Source organism: Xenopus tropicalis, chromosome 4 (genome assembly GCF_000004195.4).
Source record: "Xenopus tropicalis strain Nigerian chromosome 4, UCB_Xtro_10.0, whole genome shotgun sequence".
In the NCBI taxonomy this organism is placed as follows: domain Eukaryota; kingdom Metazoa; phylum Chordata; class Amphibia; order Anura; family Pipidae; genus Xenopus; species Xenopus tropicalis.
The window spans coordinates 104132969-104157323 of NC_030680.2; the positions used below are offsets into that span (position 1 = coordinate 104132969).

Consider the following 24355-nt stretch of genomic DNA (forward strand, 5'->3'; position numbering starts at 1 on the left):
GCTGAGAACATATATACCTTAATAAATATCAAAATCCCAATATCTCGAAACTTTGAGATGAATGTATGTTACAGTGAGCCATGAAAAGGTGCATTTTTTAGTTATTGTCCCTTTTCTTTTTGCAATACTAGCTCCGTTCTACATACCTGAACTTAATGCTGCAATGCTGTATTCTGTGTAGGGATGTATTAACGTTCCTTTCCTCTGCATAAGGATTACTTTGGACCCTTAGCTGTCATAAAAAGTGTTCCAAGCCATTCTCCTGCAAGATCCCATTTTAGACCATTGAAACCATTTATGTTGGCAGGAATAAAGGAAATATGTTTTGAATAATTTTATTTCAGATTGTTTTCACACAATTTATGGTATAAAAATTGTACAAATAATCACACAGTAGATGTCACAAAAGTCTACAAAAACAGTAAACATATAAATAAAACTATGATACAAATAAATAATAAAAGTGCATCAATAAAAGATTGCTTAGAAAATGATCATGTGCCTTTATTTCCCTTCCAGTGTCTGTCACTCATAATGGATATTTCATCCGCTGAATCAATTATAAGAATATACATTACCAACTTGTTTCATGAATGCATTTACAGTTCAAAGTAAGAGTAAAGCCCTAGTACATGGGCGTATTTACTATACAAGACAAAGAGGTTTAGGGTAACCAATGTCTTGGGGATGGCACTTTGTTTCAGCAGGACTGGCGAAACTGCGCCCCAAAATATAGCTCAGACCCTTCACTGAAAGTTGGAAGTTATTATTCTCCATGGGAGCAACCTAACTTCTGGTGCTCAATAATATTAAACTTCATTGGCTTCAGTTTCTCTTTCAATAGCCATTTATTCTTTCTCTCTATTAATATACATTGCAAACCTGTAGATTTCAAATAAGAAACATTTTAATATGTGCCCTCACTAAGTAAGTAACATGCTTAATTCATTTCTCACTGCTAACCCCACAGGCAACTTGAATTATGGCCACGAGTTTAACAATCCTTTATTACTTCATGGAAAAACCTGCTATCCTAAGAATCCGCCATCAATCTCAGCATCCTTGCTGGGGCTATGTTCCGCTGGATATTCAGATAATCTCATCTCTTTCTTTATGTATTTAAGCATTCCACTAAGAGTTGTTAGGTCTGGGCAGTCAGAAGTAAAATCACAGTTTTCATCCAACGTGTATGTAAGAGGGTTAAATGAAGAATTGTTCAGACTATCAGAAGACACACAAGATGCCCCCTCGCTAGTATCCTTCATTGGTGGAGAGTCTGGTGGAGCCAGGTCCTTCATAACTTCCAACATGCTTTTAGGCAACTCCAAAGAGCTCATGTCTGTCAGACTTAGATTACTGGCACTGAGTGGTGGGCTGAGCCGCCACAAGTCTGAAGCCTCAGGATGTTTGTATGATTCCATAGGGTGGTGATCTATAAAAGATACTGATGGGTTAGCAGTAGTGTCTGACAGCTGCTTAAGGCCTAATGTTCTTTCATAGCTTGAAATCCGGGTTTTCAGCCGTGTTAACTCAGATTCCTGAATATGTAACAAGAAGAAAAAAAACTTTTAAAGACTAGATAAGATCCCAGGTATCTGACAGAACAATGGGGCAAATCATAAACCAGTTCTCACTACTAAACAATATGGTGATTACTACACTATACATACTGACAACTAACCATGCATATTCCCTCAACAAGAATCTGATGTGCACTGGAAAATCTATAGCAGGTAGGCACACACTTTAACCATCAAGCCCAACTGAAATGACAGATTACAATTAAAAGAAAAACACATCAGTTAATAATTAGTGTCATGGGAAAACACATCAGTTAATAGAGCTTCTCCCATTTCACATGGGGCTAACCATATTCTTCATTTCCCAGGGTACCACATCCATGTGACCTGTGGTCTGATAAACTTCAGCCACACTTTACTGCAGAGCTGCAAGTTGGAGTGATATCACCCCCCCTCCCAGCAGCCGATCAGCAGAACAATCTGAAGGTACCAAATAGCAGCTCCTGGTAGATATCAGAATACCACTCAATACTAAATCCAAGTCCAGCTTGGGACTCCTCCAGTTACATGGGAGTAGGAGAAACAATAGGTTACCTGAAAGCAGTTCTAATGTGTAGTGCTTCTGAAAGCTCAATGCACTGAGATGGCGCCTACACGCCAATATTACAACTAAAAAAAATACATTTGTTGGTTCAAGAATAAAATTTTAAATGGTAGAGTGAATTATTTGCTATGTAAACAGTATAATTTAGAAATAAAAAGCATACCATAAAAATCATGACAGTATTCCTTTAAATTACTTTTAGCATAATGCGAACAGTGATGTTCTGACACAAGTTGCATTTGGTCTTCATTTTCTTTTTGGTGTAGTTTTTAAGCTGTTAATTTTGTCTTTCTCCAAAATGAAGTTTAAAATCGCTATTAGACTGCCAGTGATCGCAACCAGAAAGCATATTCATTCAGAGGCCAGAATTTTATTGTTATTATTATTTTATAATATCTCTTCTGATCCTTCACATTTCATCTTTTAGATTGTCAGTCAAACCACTGCCTTGTAGCTAGGGTAAGGGGGACCATAGCAACAGTACATTTAGATCCTACTAAATGTATTCTAAGTTTATAGGGCCCCTAAAACCGCTTAAAGCAAGCAAGACAATCATGCTAACAAGTATCACATAGGTGCAAACTGAGATGGCAAATGTAAATGTTGCAGTTTCTGTGTGTGTGTGGGCCTTTACTGTCAGCACAAAACAACTGAGGTTTGTAGTACCAAGCACATGGGCAGCATTCCATTTCCTTATTCATACAATCATTAATGAGGCATTGCCATTCTCATACCAACAGTCCTGTTGCTCTGTTTGGTTTATGATACACAGTGAGCGGATATGAGTATGGACCAAATATGCCAGACAAATGCTCTATAACAGTGCTGTCCAACTTCTGTTGTACCGAGGGCCGGAATTTTTCCGACCTACGTAGTGGAGGGCCGATAATGGAAGCCAGTTTTGACCACTCCCCTTTTTGAAACCGCTTGAAACCACACCCATGTTATCACATGACCATACCCATATTAATGGTTGTAGTACAGCAAAAACCTGCCATACTCTGCCTTCCCTACCCTGCCTGTGTGTGCCATACTCTGCCTTCCCTACCCTGCCTATGTGTGCCATACTCTGCCTTCCCTACCCTGCCTGTGTGTGCCATACTCTGCCTTCCCTACCCTGCCTGTGTGTGCCATACTCTGCCTTCCCTACCCTGCCTGTGTGTGCCATACTCTGCCTTCCCTACCCTGCCTGTGTGTGCCATACTCTGCCTTCCCTACCCTGCCTGTGTGTGCCATACTCTGCCTTCCCTACCCTGCCTGTGTGTGCCATACTCTGCCTTCCCTACCCTGCCTGTGTGTGCCATACTCTGCCTTCCCTACCCTGCCTGCGTGTGCCATACTTTCACTGTGTTTGCCATTCTTGGTTGGTTTGTGCCATATTCTGCCTCTGTGTGCCATACTCTGCCTTCCCTACCCTGCCTGTGTGTGCCATACTCTGCTTGCCCTATGATGCCTGTGTGTATGGCACATACAGTGACACAATGCTGGCACTGCTCCTACAGTCTGCACAATAACTATATATTAAAAAACTTTTTAATTGCAGTACCACCTCAGTATATATTCTTTTTGTAGTGTGCAGGGATTATTTGTGGGTTTCTACTGCTCCTGAGGTGTGAACAGGGGAACAATGGGGGTGATTACAGCCTGAGCCTGAGGTGTGAACACTGCAGGGGGTGAACAATGCAGAGATTAAAAGGTGTGAATAACACAGGGAATTACATATTTAAACAATACAGCCTGATTACAGCCTGAATCTGAGGTGAGAACCATGCAGGGGGCCAGTTAATCTCAGTACTGATACCATTTAATGCTTACACAAAGGTAAGCCATCAAAGCAGCCAGACAGGTGGGGGGCCACACAGAGGGGGGTCGCGGGCCGCATGCGGCCCGCGGGCCGCCAGTTGGACAGCACTGCTCTATAAGAAGGAATAACAAAAACATAAATTTAAATTTTAACAGTAGATAAGTATAGACCTAAAATGTAACTACTGCGGGACTATACTGCAAGGCTAATGTCACACTTGATTTTGGGAAAAAGCCGAAAAAATAACTGCCCCAATGGCATCCACCTGTGACTGTTTATACAGGTTACTGACCCAAAAATCTGCAGTGTGAACTGTGTGAATTGTTGGGCCAAAATCCACTCTATGTGCAAAGAAAGGCAGATGTTTGTATAAAACTGTATTCCCTATAATTGCCCACTGTATGCACTTAGTTTTCCTTACCTTTAGTATCAATACTTCATTTGTTGCTTTGATGACCTCGTTCCTGGCCTGAAGTTCCATCTTTAGATTACATATTGTTTCATTTGTTTCTTCTAACATTTGTTCTGCATGCTGCAGCTGGTTCATATAAAGGATAACTTTAGTTAATTGGATAGTGGTGGCTGTTCTGTCCTTCTCAAAAAGACTAATACAAAGATAATCAGGTGAAGAACCTAATCCAAAATTTTATCTTTAACTGCTTCTGAACAAGGCCCCAGAAATGCCAGGCCATTAATTTTAATCACCTGAAAAAGTTGCAATCTTTCCAGTTTGAGAAAATATAAATCTGTTTTGATAACCGGCAAAGCAACCCCTAATGTTACATATAGCTATGCAGGTATGGGATTTATTATCTTGAATGCTTGGGACCTGGATAAAGGAAATGTATGACACACAGCAATTTAATAAGTATAGGGAAAAGAATTTGGCAAAAGAAACGCTTGAGTAGGCAGGTCTTTGCCAAAATCCTAACGTGGGCCTACGTTTTTAGAGGCGTATGAGTACATTTTTGGCATGCTTATGGCAGAAGCCTAAGGCTAAGGACCCAAGGAGCGGTTCAGTCGCGCATGATAGATCTCTGCTATCGCAGGCCTGCAGGAGGAAACTTTGCGCAACTTTGGAATACAGTAGCTATGCAAAGGGCTTCCCACTGAAGACTCCTATTGTTGCTGGTGGAAAGCCAATTCGGAGCAGTTAGCTGCCCACGGGCGACTGAACTGCTCAGTGAGTCCTTAGCCTAGCGGTAATAGCACACAGGGAGTTCTGACCTCTGCTATGCTCAGGCTAAAAACAGCCACATTTTGCCAGGTAGTAGCCTGGCAATGCTAATGTCATTACCATTACCTTTTCTTTGGAAATGAGATCCATTCCTTCTAGCTGTTGTGTAAGCCTGTCTGATTCTTTCTGAGCCTCAGCCAACTGTTGTCGGGTTTTTAGGAGCTCCTGCTGGGAGAAATGCATTCGTTCTTGGGCAAGGCGTAATTGCTTGCTGAGGTCCATACCGTCTTGATGCCTTTCTGAGATACGTTGCTCCTGCACTTTTAAAGTCTAAAATACATAGTTACGCTTAAAAGATTTTCCAGCAGCCCCAAAAGAATTGGCAACAAAAACACTAAAGAAAAGCAATGGTGCATATAGTCTGCGGATTCCCCTGCTGTTTATGAGAGCTAAGCCATAATTAGTGTTTGATCTTATTTCAGGCTTAGGTTCAGCTCATCTGCTCTATACTCTTTAACCCTCCACATATCAGCCTTACAATTACTACTGGAAACTACATTGCTTGCTACAACTACTCTCTTGTCAGCAGATTACGATACTGCTTTGACATCCTTACCTCAGTGGTTTTACAACAATTCACACTTCCAGTCACGTACTTTGAAAGATTAACACCTACCTCAACGAGAATCATGGTACCATTGTGACTGGATCATACTTTCTTACACTTGTGAATTTCAGCCAACACCTAACTGAATAAGTTCAATGGAGCCATTGTGATTGGATGTCTGTGACTGTACTACCCTCAAGGGTTTAAATGCTTGGGAATTCCCTACCCTCATTTCAACTCGGATGAGTGGTGAAACGTTTTCAAGAAAACTCAGAAAAGTCCAATTGTTTTGGACTTAATTCTACTAGATACTGTATATCATGACCTAGATAAATTAGAATCTTCATAGACATATTATCCCATTCTCCTTTCCATTTTTTTTAGGGTTGTAATAAGATTTATAAGGTAAGCTGCATCCTTACCTTTTCCATATCAGTAATTGTTTGCTGACTTCGCTCAATGTCCTTCTTCAGTTGATTTATAACTTGGTCTTTTTGCACCAAGTCAAAATCTTTTTCACAGAGCTGATCTCTTGTTTGTTGCAATCTTTCATCTAAAGATGTGATCTGTAATAACAGGGTTATTAAAACATCTGTTATATTTACAAGTCAATTTATAAATCAATTGCCTGACCCATGTTTTTGTCTGGAATTAATCGTAGCTTTTTTAAATGGTGGACCAAAAATAAAATATGGGCCACTGGTCACCTATTGGCTAGATCCGGCCCTTATACACCTCAAGCATATATTGACAAGCATTTGGTTCCCCGTACTGAAGAATTCCGTATGCTATAACTTTTGCACTTTGCGCAAGCGCAATGGCACTTACATAACTGAGCTAATTAATCTGAGACTCCCTTGGTGTCTGAGAAGCCCTAAGCTTAGAAGAGTGATTTTTTTGAAGCCCCCTTGAACCAATGGTTATAAGTTTCAGCATGGCAAACACTCCTGCGTACAAAAAGACGATTGGGAATCTATACAGTTAACTGTTAAGGGATCCTCACATAACATTTCTCATTTAGAATACATTTTCCTTTTTAGATGGTATCTAGTTCCAGCTTGTATTGTGAAATTTATACCTGCATCTGACCCAAGATGCTTTCCAGCTACTACTTTATTATGTAAGAAACCAGATGCTCTTACTATAATTACAGTTATTTATTGTCATTATGACTGCAGCTAAATACTATGCTTTTAATGCTTTTGGTACTATCGCCAAAGCATTAAAATCTAAACAAATCCCTATTGACTTTATCAACAACAAAATCGATCAGATTATGGCTATGGAAAAAAAGGCCAGCATATTAAGGGATACTCACAAGAAATTTCTTCAAATCTGGGAACCATGGCATCGGTACGATCTGGGAACCATGGCACCAGTACCCTAACCCTAACATTGAATTACAATTACTGGATCACAACTAACTTGTAATTGAACTAAGCATAACAAAAGTACTAGATTTAAACTATAAACAAGATGGCCTGTCTACTTAGTTATTATTATTGATTAGTGTTAATTATTGAAAATACTTGTAAGATTTAAGATAATGGGACTAAGGGGGCCTCCTTGATAGGGAATACCTTCAGGACCCTTTTGTATCTATACAGACTAATGTTTGCCTAATAAGACATAATTATCACTAATTAACAAGATACCAGATTATACTTATGTTGTTAAGATTCGGATACACTACATTTGTTGATTAATGAATCACAGTCTGTACATATTCTTTGGTTTCAAATAAAAACTTATTGCCATGAAAAAAACAAATCATATCCCGATGGTTTCACCATTACATATAAACAGTATATGTCTAAATAGTTTATAATTTTACTAACCTCCTTAATATGATCCCGGTCTTCTAATTTAGCTTTCTCCAAAGCACTTTCCAGTCTTAGAATTTTTTGTTCCATCTCTCCTTTGTGCTCCCGAATACTCATGTCCAGCTGGGTTAACTACGGTTTAGAAAGAAAAAAGAGCAAATATTACAATTAAAAAGTTTTCAAACATAATTTGTTTTTAACAAGATGCAAGATTTATGATAGATCTTACTATTACAATAAGTTGGCTATTGTAAAAGGATAATTAAAGATCAGTAAGTAATGTACCTGAGCTGCAAATTAAGATTACTGAATGTCTATACATTTTAACTTCTTAACAGATTGTGTTCTTAGGATTATCTGCATATTTCATGCAATCAAAGTTTATCTCAGGCCCAGGAATTTCAGGTAGCTGATTGATATGCATGGGTTACCAAGAAGGAGATTTTTGTACAATTTACCGTTAAATCTCTTTCTCTCTAGTCCATTGGGGAACACAGGAACCACTGGGTTAAGCTCCTCCCACCAGGAGGCAGGACACTGACACAATTGAAATTTTCTACTCCTCTTCCATATACTACTCAGTTTTGGTTGAATACAAACAAGATTTACTACCAAATAAAGCCCCCTGTAAGCTGACAGTGTGCATAGAGGCTACCTAATAGCCAGTCGTAGCCCTTATTTGGCACCTCCATGAACTTTTATGATGCTTATCGGCCCGTGTAGGGCCAGAAACGTCGGCCATACCCAGCCGATATCTGGCCTGAAATTGGCCAGATATCGGGCAGGTTAAAAGATATCAGGTTAAGGTCCAAATGATCGAATTAGCCTACATTTTCCCGATATTGCCCACCCGAGGTTGTCAAGCGAGTGGATCTTAATGTGTATGGGCACCTTAAGAAAGGTTGGGGACCCCTGGACTAGATAAGAGATTTAACAGTAATTTATAAAGAAAAACCTCCTTTTCTCTTACATCATTGGGGGATATAAGTAGGAAAAGACATTAAAAATCTTGTGAAGGCATGGACTGATGAGCATTTGGCCTCTCTGCACAGCTGCTCTGCAGAAGTCTCATTCCTCCACGCCCAAGAGGTGCTCAGGACCCTTGTTATGTTGCACATGCATTGTTGTTTCATGCTTTGCCTTTCATTTTATTTGTTCCCATCTCTTCCCTGGTAGTTTCCTCAGTTTTCTGTCTGTGTTGTTAACTCCACCTCAACAGTATCTTCTACACTCCATTTTAGCACACATATATATTTGCTGGAGTGGATCATATTATGATCTTTTGACCTATCTGAGTGACTGTTATCAAGATCTTCACAGTTTAGAATTAACTTCTCAATGATCTCCAAGGTGCCATTCTGATTGAGTCACAGCTGTCCCTTTCCTTGGTCCTGCAGGGAGCACAAAAAGATGATCTGAACACCTAAAAAAGGAAGTTCTCTCCATATAATATTTCAAGGCTCTGACCACATCCAGGGTATGCAGCTTCCTCTCACTGTCATTCTTGGGAGCCGGACATAGTGATGGTACTACAATAGGCTGGATCTTAGACACCAACTGTGAAATAACCAGAAGTGAAGTGAAGCAGAGCGCTCAGCTCGGATTCTTGCCTTGTGGATTAAACGGCCAAAAGACTTTCCATGTCAAATGGCCCAGATCAATTGACACCATTGGTTCAAAGGGAGGTCCCTGCATGGCCCTTAGTACCAGATTAAGATTCCATAATGGAGCAGGTTGACAGAACAAGGGAGCCACATGAGCTGCTCCTTGAATTATACCTGTTTCTTGGCCCCGATCATAGTCGCTATAACACCCTTCCAAAAAACCCTTGTGCTTTAGAATGGCGATCTCAGTCATTCTGTCAAAGACAGCATCGCTGGATTGTGGTGTAAGATGGGGCCCTAAGGGATGACGTCCATATGATTTGGAAGCTGGAACCAACTCCCCTTTGCTAGGTTGAATACATCTGCAAACCAAGATCTTCTCACCCAAAAGGGTGCTACTACCATCAACTTTAGGTTCTCCTTGAGAACTCTCGGCAACATGGGAAAGGGGGAAAGATGTAAGCCCTGTGAAATGTAAGCCCACGGAAATGTCATCGCATCCACTCCTTCTGCTTTTGGATCTTTGTATCTGGAAAAAAACTGTAGTATTTTTGTGCAGGGTTCCATCAGGTTGATCCCATCTTCTTATCAACAAGTTGAATACCTTGGGGAAAAGTTCCCACTCCACACAGGTCAGCTCTGAGCTGACCTGTGTTTGAATTTCGTTCCCCAACTGGATAGGCTTTTTTGATGGTTATCAAAGTCCAGTAAGGCTCCTCCCAGGAGGGACCCTGTACTGCTGGTGGAAAGGCATTTTCAGAAGATTAGCCCATGGTAACTGAGATAAACTGAGGGCAACTCATCTCCCCGTGGGCCATGTACCTTATCTAGAAACCCATTAACCAGAAAGATATGAATTATGTGAACATGATGATAAAAGAGTTATATGTCAGTATGTAAGGTCTTATTTTTACTCCACAATGGCAGTTTGGAATATTTTCACACATTAAAGGAACACTGTCATGGGAAAACGTTTTTTTTTTTCAAAATGCATCAGTTAATAAAGCTTCTCTAGGAGGATCCTCTACAGGTTTTTTATATTTAAATTTGAAATTTCACATGGGGCTAGCCATACTCTTAATTTCCCAGGGTACCACAGCCACGTGACCTGTGCTCTGATAAACTTCAGTCACACTTTACTGCTGAGCTGCAAGTTGGAGTGATATCACCCCCTCCCAGCAGCTGATCAGCAGAACAATGGGAAGGTAGCAAGATAGCAGCTCCCAGTAGATATCAGACTAGCATTCAATATTAAAAAAAAATCCAAGTCTGGCTTGGGACTCCTCCAGTTACATGGGAGTAGGAGAAACAATAGGTTACCTGAAAGCAGTTCTAATGTGTAGCGCTGGCTCATTCTGAATGCTCAGACTCAGGCACAATGCTCTGAGATGGCTGCTTACACGCCAATATTACAGCTAATAAAGAATTACCTTTTTCAATAGTAGAGTGAATTATTTGCTATGTAAACAGTGTAATTTAGAAATAAAAAGTATACCATAAAAATCACAACAGTATCCCTTCAAAGTGCACTAGTCATTAGTTACTTCAAGCCAAAACTATTGACATCACTGATGGAACTCTAAGCCAGATAATATATAAAATGCAGGCTAGGACATAAAATATCCTATATTAAAACTACAGAATGTTCAGATGGCCATTTTCTCCATAAAGGAAATGTGTCTTTGAGATGCAGTGTCACTTATCATTTAGGCCAGCTCAGCAGGTCGCTTTGCCCAGACTAATTTATTTGTGTTTTGGCCAAGATCAAATATAGCCTGTGTTGACCCCGTGGATGGCCTAAATCAAATCTATCCCCATGTGTGCATTAGTACAAATCAGATACAAGTAGTTAAGTGACTTGAGCTCTTGCTGGAATAAGACACCATAAAGGCAGATTAAGCAAAGTGGAGGAGGGGTGGGGGATTACCAGCAAATGGCTTTATATACGTGTCATGCCCTCTCCTTGTTTACTTACTGATTTCTCTACCTGATGTTTACTACCACACAATGCAGTTTCTTAATACTGTCTAATACAGTACAAATTTGAACTTTTGTGGCACAATCCCTGTATTTCAATTGCCTACTTGTGCAGCTCGCTGTTTCAGTTCCCAGTTGCGATCTTTTAGCAGCTGATCCATATCTAGCAATTCGTGGTCTCTCTCCTCAAGTTCTTGCTTACATGATCTGTAAATACAAATGCGTTTACTGTGGCCAGAAATATAATCTTATTTGCACAACAACAAAAAAAAAATTATTTTATTTTACCATTTGATTGTAGGCCAATATATACCGTATATACTCGAGTATAAGCCGATCCGAATATAAGCCGAGGTACCTAATTTTACCTAAGAAAACTGGAAAAACGTATTGACTCGAGTATAAGCCTAGGGTGGAAAATGCAGCCGCTACTGCTAAGTTTCAATAATCAAATTATTTAATAAAAGGACACTCACAAGTGCTTACATGACTACCATATTAATAAACATAAGGTATGGGCTGGAAAATGAGGCGCATCCAACATAAGATAACCACATGCAAGGTTGTACAGGTTAATATCTCATTTAATTTTTGTAGTGTCTAGGTAATGATAGTCCTGCACAGTTTTGCCCTGTTAGGATATGTTGCCATAACTGTATGTTATGCCATACCCGCTGGAGTAATAATGCTGCAGAATGCATATGCTACTGTAGCTGCAGATTGTTGCTCTGTTATTTGCACACATTGTTCTGATTCTGTGCGGCTGCAGCAAGTTGTTGTAGAGCTATAGCGTGCTACAGTTCACCTCAGAAGGTTATAGTAGCAAGAGTACCTCTTACTTGCAGGGTTAACCTTAATGTGCTCAGTCTACACACACAACTGACTTGCACCAAACGGAATAAACTCACTAGGAAGGTATAAATCAGGAATAATCTGTCATCCTTATTTTTCTAATACATCTTTCTATACAGACTGCAATTTGAATTGCCTTCCCTGCCATTTTACTGCCTTGCTTGCTTCCCTGCCATTTCACTACAATTATTTGGCTCTCTGAGCTACAGGCCCAACATGCAATCAGATTGCAATGGCCCAGTATGCCCCTCCATTTGACAGTCTATTCACAGTTCTAGTTTTAGTTGTCAAAAGCCTGTACTTACATCCACTACTGAAAAATATTTTTGTTTGATGGTTTATATGTGATTTCATTTAGTGTGCAGATGGTCACAACTGTGTTTAGCTCCCTAAAATCCAAGCATTGATCTTCTATCAGGCCTTCAAAATCTATATGGGATCTATGTAAATGGCTTCCTAACTGAAGCTCACAAGTAGAAAGGTGGGGTCCAGATGCACATGCATCAGGCCTATAATTTATCTCCAGAAGCAGTTCTAAGCAAGCATGAACAAAGGTCGCGCTGCGCACCGAGAAAGTAAGTCTTAAATAAGTATGTCTTATGGGGTACCTGCACATCCATCGGCAAGCACGAAAGGTGATGCTGGGGGGGTGCGCGCCCCGACCTTCGGTCCTGCTTGGCACACAGCGTGACCCCCGTGCGTGCGTGCAGCGTGACCTTTGTTCGTGTTTGCCGATGGATGTGCAGGTACCCCCTAAAACAGACTTACTTTCTCGGCGCGCAGCGCGACCCGCCGTGTGCGCTCGGGTGCCGCAGGGGGGAAGGGTTGGAGCGTCACCTTTGTTCGTGCTTGCCGATGGATGTGCAGTTACCCCCTAAGACTGACTTATTTAAGACTTACTTTCTCGGCGAGCAGCGCGACCCGCCGTGTGCCGCAGCGATACCTTTGTTTATGCTTTGCCGAGGGATGTGCAGGTAGGACAAGTAATCCAGCTTGCCTCGAGTATAAGCCGAGGATTCCTTTTTTAGCACATTTTGAGTGCTGGAAAACTCGGCTTATACTCGAGTATATACGGTAGTAATATAATTATTTATTATATCACTCATCCTCCCTGTGTGTAATTTTGTATTCTGTAAGATTGTACAGCGCTGCGTACCCTTGTGGCGTTTTACAAATAAAGTTATACATACATACATATAATGCCAAAAAATGTGAAATGTCTGTCTATCTACTTATGAACCTCCAACTCACACAGATGATTGGCTACTTGCAATGCAGAACTGCAGCTGTTGCTCTAATCAAGGGTGGACATGAGGGGAAAAAAGAAAATGCAAAAAACATATAAAGTTGGCCATACACGGTCAGCTACCGATTCAGGTCCTTCAGACCACTGGGGCACAGACTAAAATTGTCCAGATCTTGATCGGACAGGTTTGATTTTCCTGTCAGATTGGGGACTGATGCAGTCCTCAGTCCGATTGCCAATTTACCCACCATTTTAATTCAATCGGTTGGCCCTTAGGTGGGCAAATTGGGAGAAAATCCACTCGTTTAGCGACCTCGCCAACTGAGGGGATCTTACAGTGTATGGCCACCTTAAAGTTGGCCATATATGTTAAGATTTTTAAAAGATGTTTTTCGTTATTGTAGCACCAAGCTTATACTGAAAAGATTGTTTAAAAGAATGATTTGTCCATCAACGAAAATTACCATTTCAAGTGATATCGCTAAGGCTAAGGGAAATGCCTACTTGGTCCTGCAGCCAATTGGACAATGGGCATGTCATTGTTAACGACAAAAACTTTATAACCTGCCCGATCGATTTTCTGACTGATATTGGATGAAAAGAAAAATCAGTACTTCTATAGCTATCTTAAGGCTAAGGCCAGATGACTACAGATTGTGATGCCCCTGGATCAGCGGTTGCACAGGCCCTTATTTTAAAAACACCCTGGCCAAACACTAGTGCAAGTTGGCCACACTCCCAGATCACTTCATAGAAACACATTTCCAGGTCTACCGATGCCTAAAAAATCTAGGATAGAAATAGACCTGCACAAATAATATGTGTTTGTGTGGTCTGCATTAGCTTTCCAGATAAAGGATAACGGACCTTGCCATAAGACTATTAGGATTCTTGGCGAGCAGATCTTCAACAAATAACCACACCTACGGGTGGGCGATATCGGGGAATGTGTAGGCTAAATTCGATTGTTTGGCCCTGGGGCCAATATAGGCGGCAATGGGGCAGTCGGTTCGGGGACCGCATCAACGAGCCGATGCGGTCCCCGATCCGACTGAATCTTTTAACCTGGCCGATCGATATCTGGCCAATTTCAAGGGACCGATATTGGCAGCTACTATTGGCCCATGTATGGGAACCTTTAGACTACATTTTTTCCCATAAAGAAAATAGAGTAAAATGCATTTCATTATATAAATTAAACAAAGCTGTTATCTATTCATGGGGGCAGCCATTAAAGCTGGAAGGGCTCTGGCACACGGGGAGATTAGTCGCCCACGACAAAACTCCCTGTTCGCGGGCGACTAATCTCCCCGAGTTGCCATGAGCCGCCATCCCACCGGCGAACATGTAAGTCGCCGGCGGGATGGCACACGCGGCGGCGCGATTTCCCGAAATCGCCGAAAAAGCCTTGCGAGGCAACTTCGGCGATTTGCGCAAAATCGTGCCGCCGCGTGTGCCATCCCACCGGCGACTTACATTTTCGCTGGTGGGATGGCAGGTGAAGGCAACTCGGGGAGATTAGTCGCCCGTGAACAGGGATTTTTGTCGGGGGCGACTAATCTCCCCATGTGCCAGAGCCCGAAAAAGGAGAAAACGCACAGGCTGAATAATAGATAACAGATAAACTCAGTAGAATTCAATGAGAATCTACACATCTTATCCATTATCTGCTATGTAAACTGTGCCTTTTCTCTTTTTTCAGTTTGAATTGCTGCCCCTCAGCAGCTTTGTTTATATAGCCTATAGTAGTGTTTCAGTAGCACACACATAACTTTTACAAGTGCAGGGCAATAGTACATAATATATTAATAATAGTAACTTTGATACACTTTCATTTTTTGGTGTTACTGTTCCTTTAACAAGACAATATATAGCAGCAATATATAGCACTAGAACAAAGATTATAAAATAAAAATGCTTTAGACTTGCACAAAGAAGTTTTCATGAACTTCCATTCTAATTATACAAATCTAGAGCATCACAAGACCATTATGCAAGCCCCTTGCAGAGGATTCTAATTTATCCAACACAAACTTTGCTTACCTCAGCTCTTCTGTAAGGCCTTCTATAATTACTTGCTTCTCCTCCACAGACAAGTGGGTTTTTGTCAGTGTTTCCTGTAATTCCTCAATGTGTTTTGTATAGCCCTCTAAATCCTTTTGCATAGCACTGAGCTGTATCTCCATCTCTTCTTTTCTTTTAATGTCCTTTTCAGCACTGTGTAATTTTTCCTCTAATTCTGTCCCTAAAACCACATGTGAGGCATGATAAACAATACACACTTATCTGTGGCAAATCAAAATAGTATTGCACTAAATTATTAGACTTAGAAGCTTGTTATTTGGTATAACAAATGTTAACAGTTTATACTAAAGCTGTGGGCTTTCTGAGCCACAAACTGGTGATTAAGGGTCAGCTACTTTACCAAAAAGTTTAGTCTTTGGTGTTCTCGAGCTTCTTATTCCTATAGCCAAAGCTGTACAGAAAATTACTGAGGGAGAGATAGAGTTGTTGTAGCTATTGCAATCTATGTTTAGTGTTTGAAGCACACAGAACTTAACTGACTTAAGCTGGCCATACACGCACCGATAATATTGTACGAAACCTCGTTTCGTACGATATTCGGTGCGTGTATGGCGAGTCGATCGATATCACAGGAAGCTGCTGATATCGGTCGACTCGCCGATCGGGCCAGTTAAATCTGCCTTCAGTGCTGAATCGGCAGAAGGAGGTAGAAATCCTATTGTTTCTACCTCCTTATCTGCCTGTTTCAGCCCTGAAGGTTAGTGGCGGATCTGACGATCGGTCGCACGAAAGATCGTCAGATTGCCACGTGCCCCAAAAATGTACATATTGGTCAGGAATTGAGCCTCGGTATGTACAAAAATGTGGTAATCAAACCACTGAGCCATACCATCCCTTATAGAAATAGTAAGTAATGCAAGGAATGGATTGGAATTGGATATAACTACAGTGAGTAACCTCAGTATGCTTAGCAATGGAGTGCTTCCTGGACCCCAAAACTTAATGGTAGAAGGCCAGGGGCCCACACCGAGCCACCATGTGTCAGCACTGTACCAAGCTTCATAAAGTGTACTCTACACATAACTGCATTTCTTACCAACACATTTTTTCATGTCCAGTTCCACTTGTGTTTTCTGCAAATCCTTCTGCAGCTGGTTAAACATGCTGGCATTGTTTTCTTCTTTGCTTTTGAAGGAGACCAACTCTTCTTCCATTTGCAGGATTTTCACCTTGGAATGTTTTAGTTCAAGTTTAACCTCACTGAAGAACAAAATAACATTTCAGTGCAAATCGCAGGCCAACATGGAAATTGCCACAAAATTAATCCCCATGATAGATAGTCAACATGAATATACAATTTCTTTTAATAAAATGTTCAAAAAATATAGGCTTAGAATATTTTGCCCAGTGAGCCTTATTTTTCTAAATATTTATGTTTGTGCATACAACTGGGAGCTGCCATACTGTTGCTCATTAGAATATATATATTTATTTATTTTTTTATTTAATTTTTTAAATTTAAGATTTCCAATAGTACAGTGACCCTTTAAAGAAGTGCTCTCCAGGTGTTTCCATATAGTGTCCAATTATCCACTGTACACACGCAGGCACAATATTACAATAAAACATTGTTGCCCAGAGAAACTAGTAAAGCTCTTAAGCAGTCTGGGACTATAAATTTATTTTTCAGGGCCATATCTAGTCAATGGGCAATCAGTTGGACAGTCCTGCTTTAAAGAATATTTTCCTTCCTGGGTACAAAACAATGAGTAAAGTTAAGTTGGTGGTTCTGCTTCTGAGGGCTTTGAGGCTTGAATATTTAAGTAGTGTTTTATCCTCACCAGTGTTTGGAGGTAAATATGGTATTTATAAAAAGAAAGATAACAGAAAAATAACAGAAAAGAAAGAAAGATAACACACACACACACACACACACATATATATATATATATATATATATATATATATATATATATATATAATATTTTTCTGCCTTCAAAATGTGGTAACCTTATTTGCAAGCATGTGATACTTCTGCTAATATAAATTTGTTAAATAAGAGAAAAAAATAAATTCTTTAATTCATTACTAAATATATCACAGAGAAATAAAGTAAAATATCTTAGAACTACTATTGCAATAAGAGTCACAGACTGCAACTGCTACTTTACCAGAGTAATACACTTTAAAAACTTACTTCAGTGTGCAGCACACCTCCTGTACTTCTTGGGTTTTTAGACCTATTTCCCTATTGGCCGCATGCAGCAAATCTTGTGTCCTCTGAAGCTTATCTTCTGAGATGGATCTTTGCTTCTCAAGTTCATATTCAAGTTTGGAAACCTAGAGAAATTGTGTATATTTTTTATCCACACTGCTTAACATTGCTACTTATCCGCATGACATTAATGGTAACCTTGTTACTATCAAGAATAACATCAGTATTAATGTTGTTAAAGTGTCAGAGGGGGGAAGCACTGAGAACATTTTACAGGGGACACACCCAAGATGTCTGCAAACTGACATGTGGGGCATTCTGACCTGCCTGGCTAACTTATATCCCCTGAATTATCCGATTGTCAGGCCCCTGAGCCAATAATCGGATCAACCCAAGGTGTAGGTTGCCAAATTGTGTGGAGATTTGTGCTTATTTGCCAATCTTCCCACACTTGCAGATCTTACTGTGTATGCCCAGCTTTACACACTGACCATATCTAGCATATATATCTAGCATATATATATATATAGCAACATTAACACTTCATAGTCATAGTAATACTTTAGCATGATTTACCATAAGGGCACTTCTCCAGCCTGCATATTCAACAATCAGACAGAGTACACTTTGTATCCTGTGCAAATTGCCTATACCAGTTTACTGCTCATGCAAGACATGAAAAACAAAGATAGCAACACAAAGTAATATAAGAAAAAGCATTTTAAATTGCAGCACACAATAATCGTTCATAATTGTAAACAGCATGCATGAGCAACCTCAATCACTACTTTATGCCTTGGTAGTGCACCTGTTTTTCTAACTCTGTCTGGTGGTCCTCCAGCTCTCCAATTCGTGCAGTTCCCTGTTGCAACATATTCTGCTGCTGTTGTAAAGTTTGCTGCAAGCGAACATTTTCCTCACTTGTTTCCTGCAGGCTCAGAGTCCTTAATTTGACTTCATTTTGCAAGCAACACAACTGTGTAAAACAACAATTTACAATCAAACTGATTATTATATAGCATTGCAATTTTATGGTTATGCATTCCCTACAGGCACATACAGTAACACAAGAATTTAATTAAATTTAATTTTTTATTTATTTATTTATATACGTTTAAAGGAAAAGTAAATCTACTGACACTGTTTACCATACCATACCTGAGTAAACAGCCCTAGGAGCTCTCTGTATTAAGGTAGCAGCTGCCCTTTTAGCTTGGTCTGAGATCACTTCCTTCTCCCCCTGCCTGTATCTCTCTTTTAGCTCTCAGATCAGATTACAGCAGGGAGGGGAGGAGGGGGAGAGTGGAACAAGCTGCGCATGTTCATGCCTGCGCCCTGAAGGTTTGAGCTGAGAGAAGGAAGTCTGATACCAAAGCCCAGGTGTACACAATAGGAGCAAGGGAATGCTGTGTTTCTTTTGACAGAGGAGTCAGGGCAGCATTACTGTAAGTGTTTATTGGTGTATTAACACCTTTTAAACAAAGCTTACTTTGTTTTTAACTTTCCTTCTTTAATCTTAGAGTCAGACATTGGCAACCAATTTGATTCTCTTGACTAAACAGGATCCCACTTGTCCTGTGTTTGGGACCATAATATTTGCACTCTGCATCAATTTATTGCCAGGTCTTATTCACATATTAACTGGGATGAGTGGGAACTCCACTATGTTGGCCATATAGCAGCTTTTCTGGTAATGTGGCCAAATAGCAGCTTTACTGGTAACGTGGACAAATAAGTATGGCCAGTTTTAGGGCACTGTCACACAGAGCATTTGCTTCACTGCTCTCTGCCTGTAGTTTTTAAGCAGCCAGATATAAGTGGATCTGCTTTAATCAGCATCTCCCCGTAGCTGCACTGACAATCACAGATTCTGACTGAGTGCAGCTACACAGAGTGGAGTGAGATGGGAAATCAGCCGCATGCAGGCATAAGCTGTGATTGTCAATACAGCTATACAGAGAGGCAGAAATAAGTGGATCCACTTCTTTTACCCTACAGAAAAACGCGGCGAGAGCAATGGAGCAAACGCTCCGTGTCACCATGCCCTTACAAAAAAAAATAGAGCAAAAGAAAAACAAGCAATACATCATGTGTGTACATAAACAATGAAACAGAAAATAATGATCTCCCCAAAATTCAGCTAAGTTTAGGATATAGACATGGAAGTGCATCAAGCAAATATAATGGTAAACCATGCACATTTAAAATTAATTTTTTTATTTTAGTGTATTTATTTTTGACGTAAAAAGTTTTATTCAGATAGATACCTACATTCACGCAAATGTATGTGAATAGAATCAGCTATTTATTTTTTATCACATATCTATTAAGTTAACTAAGCTGCACTGTCTTCCTAGGGACTTCCACAACATCAAAAACAAATAATCAGAGAAAATCAAGTTGTTAGATTGTGGCAGCATTTTCTACCCCTGCAAAACTTCTACACATTACAATAATTGATAATAAACTCAAAAAGATGAACCTTGCTATTGTGTTTCAGGCTAATACACTTAAAGAAGTTAGGACAAAGAAACTTGAGAAGACACATTGAGCTCAGCTGTTCCCCAGCTGATCAATAAAATTATTAAATAGCAGTTAGTCATAGCCATTCACTGTCCTCACTGACCATGGTCATGACTTCTGTTCTGTTGCACAGAGCTCCGCTCTGACACAATGAGAGGAAATCTGTTTTAGGGTGAAGACACACAGAGCTACTAGTAGCAGCTACTTGTAAGAGCTACTAAATGACAGAAAATACCCTGCCATAGACAATACTGTGAATTGCCTCTGCTTAAACAAACGTAGAGACAATTATCAGTAAATGATCAGCATTATCTATTTCTGTAGCCGTAACAAGTAGCTGCTACTAGTAGCTCCATGTGTCTTGACCATTAGGGAGGTGACAGACGGGGAGATTAGTCGCTCAGTGACAAATCTTCATTGCCGCGGGTGACTAATCTCCCTGCAATGCCATCCCACCGGCAAGAATGTAAATCGCGGTGGGATGGCATACGCGTCACTACGATTTCTGGAAGTCGCCCGAAGTTGCATCGTCACATATGCCATCCCACCGGCAATTTACACACTTGCTGGTGGGATGGCATTGCGAGGAGATTAGTCACCCGCAGCAACAAGTTTAATTGTGTGAGGTTTTTCTGTGTGAATCAGAGACAGAGATCCCCAGCTGGTAGTATTCCTGTAAGTTTTTTTTTTTTATTGTTCAGACAAGATACACAGTTCTAGAGTAACCGGATCACTTGAAAATTGGGACACGTCTAAAAAAAATCCAGATAGCAGGGCTACGTGGATTGCAATTTATTTTAAATGTAATCAGTGCTGCCCTGTAACATGTACTTATTAAATGTGTCCCTGAATTTTCAAGTGATCTGGTCACCCTACACAGTCCAGTAACTTACAACAGTGAATTTTATTTGCAACAGAAATGTTATCACTATATTATATGTAGGTATTCATTCATCAGAGAAGTGTAAATATAATTTGTACCTCTTCAGACTTTGTTTTGATTTGATGTTCAAATTGCTCTCTGTTGTCCTCTATCTCGTGCAAATACAAGGCTAGTTCTTCTTTGCAGACTGTCAGAGCAGACTCCAGATGACTCACCTAGCAGACGAGAAAGCAAATACCATTCTGTTTAGAGACTAGTCTTAATTAAAACTTCACCCAAGTGTTTAGGAACAACTTCAGCTAGTGTTCAATAACCACATTTATAGCTGAGCTATAGCTCTATGCAGTGAAAGTAACTCTCTCTTTTTAACTTTAAAAATGTGCAGACTTCCCTTCACCAGTGCAACTTACTAAGGAAAGGCACATTTGCATATCGAATATTAGGAAACAGGGGCAGCATCCATTATGTAAATCACTGTTTCTTAATAGTCTACAGAAGAACCGGATGCTCTTTGCGAATAGTTCGATATGTGAATGTGAAAGCCTGTCCCTAGTAAGTTGCCATCTGCACTGGTGAAGGGAAGTCTACAAATGTTTTTAAGTTAAAAAGAGAGTTTCTTTCACTGCATAGAACTATAGTTCAACTATGGATGTGTCTATAGAACACTAGCTGAAGTTGTGCTAAACACTTGGGTGTTGTATTAATTTATTGCACAATCCTGTGCTGTTATTTTTTTCCCCTTGAGCGCTATCAAATTGTAATTTATTTGATTTAAAATCCAGTTTAATAAACTGCAAATGTTTGATCAGCAAAAAGAAAAGGGAAATTATTACTAAGGGTTTCTTTTTCTGAATTTTTTTTGTTATGTATGTCATTTTGTATGTAATTCATTATATGCTAGAATTATTTGATTTGAAATTACTGTATACCACAATTACCCCCATTTTACAGGAAATATTCTAAAACTACAACAATAGTTATGTACCAATGAAGAACCAACCCATGAGTTTGAACCTGTCCATGTTGCCTAATTATTTTACATTTGCAGTTTGAAACAAATGATGAAGGGCGAGAAAGTTGAAGTTTCAAACTCTAAGGGCGAAGACACACAGGGTGATTAGTCGCCGCAACTTTTAATTAAGTCAGTCACGGCGACTAATCGCAGCGACTTTTCAGCCATAGGATAGAATATCGGTCGCTGCAACTAATCACTTGCGAATTTTCGCTACGCTTTCGCCCTGTGTGTCTTCACACTAATGCTTTTAGGGCTGTGACAGACGGGGAGATTAGTCGCCGTGCCACAAATCTCTCTTGTCGCGGGTGACTAATCTCCCTGAAATGCCATCCCACAGGCTAGAATGTAAATCACTGGTGGCATGGCATATGTGGTGCCGCGATTTGCCGAAGTCGCAGAAGTTTCCTCTCAAGGCAACTTCTGAGACTTCTGCAAATCGCGGTGCCACATTTGCCATCCCACCAGCGATTTACATTCTAGCCGGTGGGATGGCATTTCGGGGAGATTAGTCACCCGCGACAAGGGAGATTTGTGGCACGGCGACTTATCTCCCCGTCTGTCACAGCCCCTAAAGACACAGGAGCAGCCAAGTAGAAAAGTCTCCATGTATGATAAAGGGCCTAAGCAATGAAGTATGATAACCGTACCTTAGCAGATTCTACCTCCACTTGATTTTCTAGACTTCTTATTGTTGTACTTGTATTCTTTGTCTGAATATCCAGTTCCTGCGCCCAAAAAAAGCCCACAAAGGAATCATGAATCTGAGCATACATCAGGCTGTAATCTGCAAAGTTTCTTTACAAACTGAAACACAAATTTTAGTCACAGACTGCGAGGATTAACAAGGTGGAAAATTAACATTGTAAGGCTTTGGTTGCACCAATGACAAAAGAATTACATGGTCTGGTAACCATTATTTTCTATTTGGATTACTAATCCATCCATTTTAGATTTTTAAGAGAAATATAAAGGCATTCAACAAGTATTGCTAAATGTTTTGCATTTGTTTGTTCATTTCACACACAAGCCTCCTCCATCCTATATTATGATAGTAATTGTGTTAAATACAATTTACTTTTGGAGCGACTGTAATTGGATTTTTGCTGTGTGGGAATCCATAACAGACTGATAACCAGTTTGGTTTAAAAATACTAAATACAAATATGAAATATGCCTTATAAATTATTTCCTTTATCTCTGTAATAATAACACAGTACTTTCAACCAGAATCTATTTAAGCAATCAAAAATCCATACTGGTGGCAAAACAATCCAACTGACTTTACTTAATGATCAAATGTTTCTTTTAGTAGGACTTAAGGTATGGTGATCTAACTTATAGAAAACCCCAGGTCCCAAGCACTGCAAATAACAGATCCAATACCACACTGCAACAAGTGTGGGCAGTTTAAGAGCTAAATATTGTTAGATGATGTGGGATAAAGTATGCACTTAATAAATAAGTGCTGTGAAAGCATTAAATTCAAGCTACTGGCCCTTCATACTATACAGCACCCCACCCCAACCCAAATAACCAGAAAAAGAGAAGACCATTGATGAACACCATTCTATATGTACTGACTAAATATTTAAGTGGAAAGTGACCTTTCTTGCTTGTGTTAAAAGATGATTGAGTGATTCCAGCTGTTGTTGCTTTGATAAATTTTCTTTCTGAAGGATTGCAATTGTCTGTTCTTGTTCTCCTGCATGAAGATTTTTCATTTCTAGTTGAATCTGAAGCTGTAAAAAAAAACAAAAAACAAAAAAAACAAAACAATTCAGCAATTGCTACACTTACCTGCTGCAAACATACTTATTTTCCTTTCAAATTACTTATGCTAAATATTACTATTTCTTTTTTGACTAGGAACCTGTGTTCAACCTAAATAATCACCCCTCACCTAAACTGTCTTATTTTTACATTTAGAAGTATCCATTAATATTGCCTAATGGAACCAGGAGATTAAACATCCACCAACTCACTATTGCTGATAGTTAATTGGGTTTGAACCAGCTGTTTAGTAATGAGAGGTGGCAGCTAAATCAGCCTCTGCTTGACAAAAAGGGAATTTTGTATTACTACTGTTAAAGATGTCTGTGGGACACAGAGATCATGGGGTATAGCATCCACCATCAGGAAACAGAACACCTCCCTGCTGCTATACCCCTCTGTACTTCCTGAACCCTTCAGTTTTGTATAACAAAGAGGTAAACACAGTATTTTCCAATTAACTATATACATGCATTAACAACTCAAGGGTGAACAACCCCTTTAAAGGTTAACTTTTAGCATGATGAAGAGAGTAATATCCTGAGACAATTTGCAATTGGTCTTCATTTTTTATTATTTGTAGTTTTTTTTTAAATATTTTCAGCAGCTCTCCAGTTTGGAATTTAAGCAGTTATCTTGTTGCTAGGGTTCAAATTACCTTAGCAACCTTGGGATTGGTTAGGGGCAGAAGGCAGGTATGGTGATGTCCT

General features: G+C 39.8%; 1 protein-coding gene across 4 annotated transcripts in view; it reads right to left on the minus strand.

Annotated features, from left to right (window-relative positions):
- Positions 1-319: 319 nt before the first annotated feature.
- Positions 320-24355, minus strand: part of ccdc18 (coiled-coil domain containing 18) — a 43663-nt gene continuing 19627 nt past the window's right edge. For 2 of the 4 annotated variants that reach the window (XM_031901001.1, XM_031901000.1), the window contains exons 15-27: positions 23480-23614; positions 22523-22606; positions 20959-21075; positions 18263-18430; positions 17437-17579; positions 16336-16499; positions 15258-15459; positions 11224-11323; positions 7551-7667; positions 6135-6278; positions 5232-5435; positions 4350-4466; positions 320-1538 (exon numbers count right to left, since the gene is read on the minus strand). In XM_031901001.1, coding sequence (XP_031756861.1) covers positions 1029-1538; positions 4350-4466; positions 5232-5435; positions 6135-6278; positions 7551-7667; positions 11224-11323; positions 15258-15459; positions 16336-16499; positions 17437-17579; positions 18263-18430; positions 20959-21075; positions 22523-22606; positions 23480-23614 — 2205 coding nt within the window. In that variant the 3' untranslated portion in view covers positions 320-1028. The remainder of the gene's footprint in view (positions 1539-4349; positions 4467-5231; positions 5436-6134; positions 6279-7550; positions 7668-11223; positions 11324-15257; positions 15460-16335; positions 16500-17436; positions 17580-18262; positions 18431-20958; positions 21076-22522; positions 22607-23479; positions 23615-24355) is intronic. The other 2 variants (XM_002933794.5, XM_012962434.3) reach the window with 1 other exon arrangement.